An 11,111-nucleotide genomic window follows, 5' to 3' on the forward strand; every position below is an offset into this window, starting at 1 on the left:
CAGTGCTAGTTTCAACAACATTGTCTTGCTTCCTTTGAAGTTGCAGTGTTTTTATTCCAGTATATTGACTATGTCAGCTAAATTTACTGTTAGACTAGATCGATTACACAAGATTTACTCAAAACATAGCATGCTGAGGACATCTTCTGGTTATAGCCGTATAAATGCCACAAGAACAGCAAAAACATGTTCAAGTGTTGTACACTTTGAAACAGCAGCACTCGTTGGTGTGTTATCATTCGTTGGTGTGGACACAAATATAGTTATCATTATAGTTATCTTTCTTGGTGTGAATGGGCCTTAAGGATTGTTTTTTTCCCACAGGACAATGCTCCAATCCACACAGCCAGGCCAATCAAAGTGTGGATGGAGGACCACCAGATCAAGACCCTGTCATGGCCATCACAATCTCAGACCTGAACCCCACTGAAAACCTCTGGAATGTGATCAAGAGGAAGATGGAGGGTCACCAGCCAGTAAATAAAGCCAAGCTGCTTTAATTTTTTCACCAGGAGTGGCTTAAAGTCTGAACTCTTCCCAAGTTAAAACAAAAGTATTGCGATTTTTAAAAATGAATATAAACTAGATGTCTTTGCATTTTCGAGGTCTGAAAACATGGCATATTTTTTTCTTTATTTTGAATAGTTGTCATTTTCTGCAAATAAATGCTCTTAATTACAATATATTTATTTGAAATTTGGAAGAAATGTTGCCAATAGTTTGTAAAATTAATAAAAAATGTTCAATCAAACAGATACATAATAAATCCAGGGAAACTGCAAATTTTGCAGTGGTCTCTTAATTTTAACATGATATAAAAATAAACATACAATTCGCATTTCACACATCATTGGTCTACGCATTGTTGCATTCACAACAAACGGCCATTCACTGCCATTATAAAGCTTAGAAGAGCCAGGACATTTTTTTTTTATATAACTCCGATTGTATTCGTCTGGAAGAAGAATATCATATACACCTAAGATGGCTTGAGGGTGAGTAAATCATGGGGTAATTTAAATTTTTGGGTGAACTATCCCTTTAATGTGAAAAAGGTTATTTCTGTCATTCACTTGTTAATATGATTAAAATTTAGATTAAAAAAATGCTAGAAACAAGGTTATGATTTAGATCTTTTCCTGTATCATTTATCATCCATATAGGTGCTGCTTTTTATTTCACAGTAACTAAAGCAGTCAACAATGAAGAATCAAGAATGGACACCAACCTATTTGTTCCTCAGTATCTTCATGTTTTATTCTGGATGGTTCTGGATCACTCATGTCTTCAATCTCCACTTTAATAAACTCCATCTTTAACAGTCACACAGATTTCAGCTGCTACTCCGGGAGTTTGTCCTTCTCTTGTAGGATGATGGGAATATTCCCAGTATTTATTGGTGAATTGTTGTGGGAGGGTCATCAGATCTGCCAAATTCAAAAAGAAGTTACTGAATTTATACTGAAATACTTGTTTTAACACCCCCTCACTAATGACAGAGTTCTTGAACTGATTTTTTTTCCAACTTGAGCTCAATAATAAAACATAAGCTATGTGAACTTGAAACAGAACATTTTATTTTGTTATTTTACATTAGATTTTTTGTTTATTTCTAGAGAACCCCTGTTCTGTCTGTGCGCATTATAGTCACTCTGTAAATCAACTCTTTTTTTAAACTCCTTTAAAAAAAGTCACAAATTGCATATGACTATAGAATTATTTATAATGAATAAACCCATACAAATAAGCTAATAACGTTGTAATTGTTAATTAATTATCAGTCTTATCATCTTTTATTATCTGTATACCAAGCTCTGCTAATGTATGAAATATTATAGATTATCCAAATTAAAAACCAATCTCATACCGGCTTCTGGTGATGTCTGGGGTATTCGCTTATATATTCATCATTAGGTACTACCTGGACAGAACCACTAATAACTTTTTTCCCATTCAGCCATATATTAGGAGAGCCTTGCGTTTAACGAGCTAACTTGAGCTCTACACGACGCGGCGCGTGTTTGCAGCGCATGATCTCACACTCCGTCGCTAGGGAAACAAAGACGCTAAAACGCAAACGCACACAAATAAACTTCTCTTCTCTCTCTCTCTCTCTCTCTCTCTCTTTAAAATGTAGCCAGAATAGCTCCTCGTCAAAAAAACGTTATTAAAAGTCGCGGCAGAAATGAAAAACCAAAAAAAAAAAAAAAAAATGTGGTGACAAAATCCCAAGTTGGCAACACTTTAAGCTTCAACTATTGAAAGTTTCAGCCAGAGAGCAACAACAGTAGGCTACATGGTTTTTCGGCACTCGACTCATCTCGTCTCTCGCGTTTCTCTCTTCTGCGCATCCTCAATGCGCACGGTGTCATATGTCTTAAAGGGGCCGCATATTCTTGAAAAATTACATATCGGCACTGTAAGATAGAATGTTTAAACTCATTAATGTGATTAAAACTATATTCTCTGTGTTCATTAAACAGATTGCTCAAGACAAGTTGTTTCTGTTTTTTTTTTCTCTCATAATTACTATTAGAAAACAATATAGTACACATAAATGGACGTAAATGGAATGAATATAGTAAATGGACATTTCCACTCCATGCTACGGCTCACTTTTGGGGGGGTTTCCAAGTTTCCAAACTTGCCAAGTGCCTGGTACTTTTTAGTACCACTTTTTAGTACCTTTTTAGTACCACCCTTGAGGTTCCAGGCGAGCCATACCGAAAATGTGATGTGTAAACACTGCAAATCACTGTTTGGTCAGAGAATCATCACTACCGTCGCTGGTCACTACCGACCGAGTTGGATTTGCGACACGAGACACCAAACCCGCTAGATTTAAATAGTCAGCAACAGCCATCGCAGTATCATTTGTTAGCACGACTTTTTAAGCGACTTCCGTAAAAGGGATGTCGTACGCAACTTGAAAAAAGAAATGGCTGTAATGTGGTCAGCAGACGAGGTGGCTGCGCAACTATACTGATCAGTCTATAATCACATCCACTTTTAAGCAGTAATAATCAGTGAATAAGCAAACCGAGCCAAAGTAAAGCGAGCCGAGCCGAGTCGTACCATGCAGTGGAAAAGCGCCTCAAGTAAAGGTATTGAACATATCTAATTCATGTAAGACCTGCTAGGCACACAATCCGTCCAGACCGGGAAAAACTACAACAAGACTTTATTTACACTGTAAAAGTTGTTGTTTGGTCAAGCTTCAAATCTTAAATATTTCTACTTTTCAAAGCTTTTCACCAAATTCACAAAATCAGACGATACTCTGCTTTTAGTATAAACCCATTTTATCTCAGAGAATTTACTTGACTGTATTTGACATGAAAACGAAAGTTGCTCACTTGCAACAATTTTTCACGTGAGTGTAAAGGCCTGATGAACGTTTAAATCTCTTCTCACACTTAGTACAGTGGTACGGCTTCTCTCCAGTATGAACTCGCTCGTGTGATTTCAGGTGTGGAGACTGAGTGAAACTCTTGTCACAGTATGAGCACTTGTAAGGTTTTTCTCCAGTATGAATTCTTTGGTGCCGTTTCAGTTCAGTAGCTCCAGTAAAGCTCTTCCCACACTCCGAACACACATGATCTCTCACTTCATCATGTGTTTTCTGGTGCTTTTTACAACTTTCCAGCCATGAAAAACTCTTTCCACAGAGAGAACACACATAAGGCCTCTCATCTGAATGAACTTTCAGATGTTTATTTAGTTGTGATGATGAAATAAAAAATTTACCACACTGATCACAGTTAAATGTTTTTTCTCCAGAGTGAACACGCAGATGATATTTGAGACCCGATTCAGTAGCATAACTCTTTCCACACTGAGGGCATGTATACGGTTTGTCTCCAGTGTGAATTCTCATGTGCTGGTCAAGGTATTCTTGGCGACTTGAACTCTTTCCACACTGAGTGCATGTATACGTTTTCTGTCCAGTGTGAATCCTCATGTGTGTCTTAAGGTTTACTTTGCGACTGAAACTCTTTCCACACTGAGAGCAGGAGTGCAGCTATTTGGCTTTTGTTCCTTCAGTTTTGAAGCCACAGTGTTTCTTTAGGTCATTTAGTTTGTGTCTCACTTCCATTTGCTCTGAAATAAACATATTAAGTAAGTCAGAATTTGTTCATGGAGGATAAATGTGAAAATTCAAGTCAACATTTAACAGAAATCAAGACGTTCATGATGTTCAAAGACTCAAAGAACAAAACTCTTGTTCAGTTCTGTCATACCCTTGTTAATATGATTAAAACTGCTATATAAAAAGTTTGTGAACATTTATATGCATTTCTCCATCATTTACCATCCATCATTAATTCACAGAATTATTGAACAATCAAGAATGGACACCAACCTATTTGTTCCTCAGTTTCCTCATGTTTTATTTCGGATGGTTCTGGATCACTCATGTCTTCAATCTCCTCTTTAATAAACTCCATCTTTAACAGTCACACAGATTTCAGCTGCTACTCCTGGAGTTTGTCCTTCTCTTGTAGGATGATGGGAATATTCCCAGTATTTATTGGTGGATTGTTGTGGGAGGGGCTTCACTGCAGGTGTGAACTGTGATCACTGTGTGATACTGACGCCCACAGGACCAGATCTGGAAAAATCAAAGATAAGTTACTGAATTTATTCTGGATTATTTAACATCAAAATACAAGTGGAGCTTCAAATATATTTAGGTCAAATATAGAGCATTTTGATTGTTACATATTAGTAGTGTAAAAAACTGCTCTAGGTTGCTACTTTTTATGTACCCCTGAATATTATAAGGATACAGGTTACAGGGCAGAAGTTAAATTATTATCTAAACTAATCAGAAATCTAACATAATGTGACAGAAATCCATTTAATATGCAATATGCAGACTGAATAGAGGAGGATTGTAGTATTTAAAGTAACAATTAAAAAAAAATGAATTCCTCATGTTGCTTCGGTGGCAAAGTTGTTTTGAAACAACGCCAATGTCTGGCAACGTTCTAAACTGTACAATGACAATAAAAATACTATTTAAACAACTTTACCGTTCAGTTTTGACAAAAAATTATTATAAAGAGCTTAATTAATGATTATGTAAGTAAAGTTATATAAACAAACTTAAAAGAAAATGCAAATTCTCTCTCTGACAGAAGGTGGCGCTTGTGGAAAAGCAGAAATACAGCGGTTACTCCTGAACACAAGCAGCGCTGCGCTTATAAACACTACTTTATTAGGCATTACTGAGGAAAAATGAAAGATGTCATCAAAACTTTTATGAAGACAGTAATTTCCCTTCAGACACATTTAAATAAAAACTCCTCAGGTCTGCACTAATCACGTGAATGGTTTATTTCAGTGTCAGAAAGAGAGTTTGCAGGTGTGGTTTCTGTAGCCTTTAATAGTATTTTTAGTCATGTACTTTAACTTGAGGGGTAAAACATTCAAAACAAATTGATAGGTGATTATCACATAAAGTGACGATCCTGTAGTTTGTCTGACACTAATGACGTGCCAATTTACGGAAGATCTCAGACATCAGCATAATGGATGAGGTGAAAACGGGGACTAGCCTATTATTATGTAAAAAATGTAAATCACTGATTGGTCACAACATTCAATCTCCATTTCCATTTTCCACTACATCTAAAGTGCACTTGCGCCACCTACTGGAGTGCAGAGTATTGCGTACAGAAAAATTTAATAAATTCCCAAATCCTGTTATTCTGGCCTGCTGATTTTGGCTTAATTTTGAAGCGCATTGTTTACCTTTTTATGCATTATGTAGGAGAACCCAAAGCAGGGGAGTCACCACACTTTTAATATAAATAACAATTTAAATGATATGAATGTGTGCCACTCAACTGTGGCAAATGTACTTACATTTATGCGTTTATCAGACGCTTTTATCCAAAGTGACTTACATTGCAATTCAAGTTATATATTTACATTCATATCAGTTCTGTGATGTAGGCCTATCTGGAAGTCATGTTACAGCCCTCCTCATGGGGACAGTCATGTTATTTCAAGTTTATTTTATATAATGAAGTGAAAATTTGGAGATATTAAAAATCAAATTAAACTATAATAATCAATTGTTTTGTCCTGTGCATCTATATCTGTACACAACTTAATGCAGATGTTATACTGGATTCTTTTAAACCATCTGTAAATAAAACAAAGTTGAATGAATTGGCTTCTTTTCTTTATTGTTTATTAGTTTTCAGCTCATTTTACTTTGGTAACCTGACATTGTTTGTCATCAGTATAATAAAGATAATTATAAAAAATGACACTGGACAACAACCTGTTTGTACAAGATACAAGCCTTGATCATTATCCTACAGTATTACTGTTTAAACCCAATTATGTGATAAAACCAAATTCTGTCTCAATCAATCATAGAGCAATCCAGACAAGAGGTTATATTTACTCATAATTTCATATAGAGCACATAAAACAAATATTTTATTTACATTATAAGAGTTGTTGACTGATAATGCTTTAACTCTTAAGCATTTAAAAAAAATCATGGCATTAAACTAAATGACATTGTGCTTTTGGATGCAACATATTTTGTCCATATAATGTATTTGACATGAAAATAAATGATGTTCACTGTGATGACTTCTGACATTTTTTCAAATGTGTATGAAAGCTTGATAAATGTCTAAAACTCTCTCCACAATCAGTACAGAAGTACGGCTTCTCTCCAGTATGAAGTCGCTCGTGTGATTTCAGGTGCTCCAACCGAGTGAAACTCTTGTCACAGTATGAGCACTTGTGAGGTCTTTCTCCAGTATGAGTTCTTTGGTGCTGTTTCAAATGTACAGATGCAATATAACTCTTCCCACAGTCCAAACACACATGATCTCTTACTCCGGTGTGTGTTTTCTGGTGCTGTCTATAATGAGTCATATGTAAAAAACTCTTTCCACAAAAAGAACACACGTAAGGCCTTTCATTTGTATGAATTTTTAGATGTTTTTGAAGACTTGATGACAAATGAAATTTTTTCCCACACTGATCACAGTTAAATGGCTTTTCTCCGGTGTGAACACGCAGATGGTTTCTGAAACCTGGTGAATGTTTAAAGCTCTTCTCGCACTGAGTGCACTGGTACGGCTTCTCTCCAGTATGAACTCGCTCGTGTGATTTCAGTTGTCCCAACTGAGCGAAACTCTTGTCACAAACTAAGCACTTGTAAGGTTTTTCTCCAGTATGAATTCGTTGATGTTGTTTCAGATGACTAGCTGTAGTAAAGCTCTTCCCACAGTCACAACACACATGATCTCTCACTTCATCATGTGTTTTCTGGTGCTGTTTAAAACTGTTCAGCCGTGAAAATCTCTTTCCACAGAGAGAACACAAGTGAGGCTTCTCATCTGAATGAACTTTCTGGTGATGATTAAGATGTGATGATGAAATAAACTTTTTTCCACACTGATCACAGTTGAATGGCTTTTCTCCAGAGTGAACGCGTAGATGATAACTGAGACTTGATGAATGAAAAAAACTCTTTCCACACTGAGAGCAGGTGTGCAGCTTTTTGCGTTTTTCTCTTTGAGTTTTTAGGTTACAATGTTCCTCCTCAATGTCATTCAGTTTATGTCCTTGCTTTACTTCCATCCAGCCTAAAATAAAATAGTATGTGGTTAAAAATCAGTTCCAGTGAACTAGATGTAATAGCAGTAGAGATGTCTTTGATGTGCCAACGGTTAGTTTAATCACTCATATTAATAAAATCAAAATGTGGATGACAACATACAAGATCATGATCATGCACATCTGTTGAACTTACGTTTTAATGTTTTTCTCAGCAGTCAACAATGAAGAATCAAGAATGTACACCAACCTATTTGTTCCTCAGTATCTTCATGTTTTATTCTGGATGGTTCTGGATCACTCATGTCTTCAATCTCCTCTTTAATAAACTCCATCTTTAACAGTCACACAGATTTCAGCTGCTACTCCTGGAGTTTGTCCTTCTCTTGTAGGATGATGGGAATATTCCCAGTATTTATTGGTGAGTTGCTGTGGGATGGACACCAGATCTGCCAAATGCAAAATGCATACTTTAATTATTTCGGTTGGAAATGTGGAGTATTTTTATACAGTAAGATATTAATTGAATTTAAAACAAGGTTTGTTTCATTGTTGTCCAAAGTCTGACAGAAATAACAGAGCTATCAAGTTTCTTTGTCTCCAATAGTTCGCTGTTTTCATCTCATTCATTATAGTGATGTCTGAGATCTTCTGTAAAGTGGAACATTAAGCACATTTTATTGCTGTCAACACAACAACAGACTGAAACAGAGTCTGTGGAAAACGTATTACTTTAAGTAATTATAAACCAGGAAACACAAAGCATTTCATTACATTAGTACTTAAACACATAAACTCTGGAGCTGTTTGATGTTAAACTCTGTAGTCTGGTAACATCTCTCACCTGCAGACTGGAGATATTCGGCATCTGAAGAAAATATTCCACATTTGTCCTTCATTCACGATCGTTAACAGCATCAGTTTCAGATTTAACTGGTGAAAGTTTCAGCCATTGTTGACAACTATTTTCAATGGAAAGTAGCAAGCCGTTGCAAAATGTCGATGAATAGCATCAAATGCTAATTAGCATATCGATTGCGTCATTACCTCGTATTTGCATTGTGCCGACTGTCAGCCCTTTAAAATAAACTTGTTTTCATCTCTAAATTTTTCTGTTTCAGTTGTCAGACAACGGGAAGAATATGAAATAGTGTCTGAAACGAGACCCATAACTTACATGTTAACCAGCAGTCAAGCAGCTGCTCTTCACTAAAATCCTGATTTATAATCGAGACGTTGTCTGACAAAATCACCACAGGCATAAGATAAAAACAGTTGCTTTGATTTCTGCTATATTTGAACAAAATTATCGCTCAGGTAAAAAGCAACAGAATATCTCATTTCTTTCTTCTGACAGCCTCGACTGATACAGCCTCATCTCTTCTGCGCATGCTCAGTACGCGCGGTCATTCTTCTTAAAGGGGCCGCATATTATTAGGGCGTCATGAACATATATATTTTTTGTTTTATTTTAATTTTTTTACATTCTCTGAGACCCACTTAAAATGTTATCAAGAGAACCTAATTTATGTTCTGTTTTTAACCCTCTCTTTCAAACACACGTTTGATAGGGCGTTCAAGACTACTGCTATGATTGGGTAACAGTTTTGCATATTCAAATATTTTCAAAATCCAGGCCATTACACATGTGGAATTGTTTTGAAAAATATCGTAAAATAGTTTAAATATTTGCCAACAATGTGAAACATTTATTACATATTTAAAGGGTAACTAAACCCTAAACCAACTTTTTTTAGTTAATGATCTGTAAGAATGGGGCTTTATTAATGCTGTTCATTGATTCGAGTAACTTTTTTGACATTTGGGTATAAAGTGTTTTCATTTTACAATATATGGTGTAAAAAACGTCTGAGTGCTGCCCTCTTAAGGTTGAACGGTGGCTACTGCAGTTGAATTTTCCTATTGGATGTTTGCGGTGGCAAGTGACGTAAGCGGTGGCAGGTGACGTAAGCAGGTTCCAGTTCACCACGCCCCTGGTACGAGCTCACCACGCCCTTGGTATGAGCTAGCGTAGATTTATCTGTATTGTACAGTGGTCAGGAGGGTACGTAGGTGTAGTGTTGCTGGTTGCAACAGCACTGCTGGACTGCATAGCTTTCCAGCAGACTTGGAAATTAGGCGCCAGTGTTTGCATGCACTTGGCCTGGAAGACCGTGAGTGTGAAACCTGCATTTTACGCGGGATTGCTTCTCCAACGCAATAGAGGTGGAAATGGGCTTCTCCACACAGCTCGCGCTGAAAAGCGACGCAGTGCCAAACGCTGCTCCTCCTGCATGGACTCCACCACCGCAGCGGCGTCTTGATGTGAGTGATCATATATATTTTAATCACAATTTATGGTTAGGCTAAAGTTAATCCTCTGGGGTCGACAAACACGTCGGCGCATTTTGCTGGATTTTTTCACATAGCGGCAAAATATGAATATGCCTATAGAGAGCGCGCGCTATTGACATCAACTCGATAAAACTCATCAGATGCGTGTACTTTACGTCGTCTTGCGACCCTGTGAGTCACTCTCCATTTTAGAGAGTCTAGGCTTGTTCGACTTCATGCAGCTCTGCGCAGACCGATCGGCGGCTGACTTGAAGCAGTGCATGCCGGTTAGAAATTTTGTCCGACTTGATACAGCGCCGACGCCACGTGACTGTGACGTATGCCATCAAAGTACCGCGAGAGCAATTCGAGAGTAGCCAGAGAACTCAGCCAGCGCAGCTTCTCAAGAGCGGCTGCACTGGGCTGCAGGAGGGCTGATGACGACACAGCTGTTCCACGATTGGCCGGATTCACCGAATGACAACGATCACGTGTGTTTCGTCTTTATTCGAACACCTTTAGTTCCTCTAAAGCTCTCAAATCAGTTTATTATAACAGTAAACACTCTTTTCATGTCGTTGTCATGTTATATTGTGTCATGTTTATCAAATTAAAACTGATTAAAAAAAGTAGACTCCACTTCATTGATAGTAGCTTATGTTGAACTTTATTCTTGTTCACGGTTCGTCACCTCTATCTCCGCTGGGGTCTGCCCACTTTTCTAGCATTTTTCAAATATTGCCAGTGGGTGGAGTCAGGCTCTGACCAGGGGTTTAGTTACCCTTTAAGTACTGAGCTAACACAGGATAACTTGTGTAAACAGAATATGAATGAATGTTCAATCGTTTGTCGCATTGTCATTCTTATAGGCTATTCATCATTCATCTTTTCAATACAGTGAAACACATATACATTATCATTTGCATTGTTGGGTTTTAAATAGTGCTGTCAATCGATTATAGAAAATACGTTTTTAATATATTTTATAATATAATAATAATCTCCAAATGAATGTAGAAACAACATAAAGACAGTATATTTTAAAAACTTTTTATGAATGAAGGCCAGTATCACCACAGCTACTGATGTGGTGATACCCCCCCCCCCCCCCCCAACCCAACCCAACCCAACCCAACCCAACCCAACCCAAATCCTAATCGTTTGTTAACAATATGTATTCATTA

At 37.1% G+C, this 11,111-nt stretch overlaps 2 protein-coding genes and 1 long non-coding RNA gene across 5 annotated transcripts in view; 1 reads left to right on the top strand and 2 right to left on the bottom strand.

The window, feature by feature from the left end:
• LOC309506283 (uncharacterized protein) overlaps window positions 1-1,426 on the bottom strand; it is a 171,183-nt gene extending 169,757 nt beyond the window's left edge. Inside the window, exon 1 of the transcript XR_014208691.1 lies at window positions 1,229-1,426. The gene's annotated coding sequence lies outside the window, so the exon portion shown is untranslated. The remainder of the gene's footprint in view (window positions 1-1,228) is intronic.
• Window positions 1-11,111, top strand: part of LOC309506480 — a 352,573-nt gene that overhangs the window by 131,444 nt on the left and 210,018 nt on the right. The window lies entirely within an intron of this gene.
• The window catches only part of LOC309506343 (uncharacterized protein), a 38,080-nt gene continuing 33,145 nt past the window's right edge, over window positions 6,177-11,111 (bottom strand). Inside the window, exons 1-3 of one of the 3 annotated variants that reach the window (XM_082180211.1) lie at window positions 8,438-8,772; window positions 7,844-8,042; window positions 6,177-7,622 (exon numbers count right to left, since the gene is read on the bottom strand). In XM_082180211.1, coding sequence (XP_082036337.1) covers window positions 6,604-7,622; window positions 7,844-7,928 — 1,104 coding nt within the window. In that variant the 5' untranslated portion in view covers window positions 7,929-8,042; window positions 8,438-8,772 and the 3' untranslated portion in view covers window positions 6,177-6,603. Of the gene's footprint in view, window positions 7,623-7,789; window positions 8,043-8,437; window positions 8,773-11,111 lie in introns of those variants that run through there. The other 2 variants (XM_082180214.1, XM_082180212.1) reach the window with 2 other exon arrangements.

The sequence above is a fragment of the Leuciscus leuciscus genome (genome assembly GCF_965113295.1).
Source record: "Leuciscus leuciscus genome assembly, chromosome: 9".
In the NCBI taxonomy this organism is placed as follows: domain Eukaryota; kingdom Metazoa; phylum Chordata; class Actinopteri; order Cypriniformes; family Leuciscidae; genus Leuciscus; species Leuciscus leuciscus.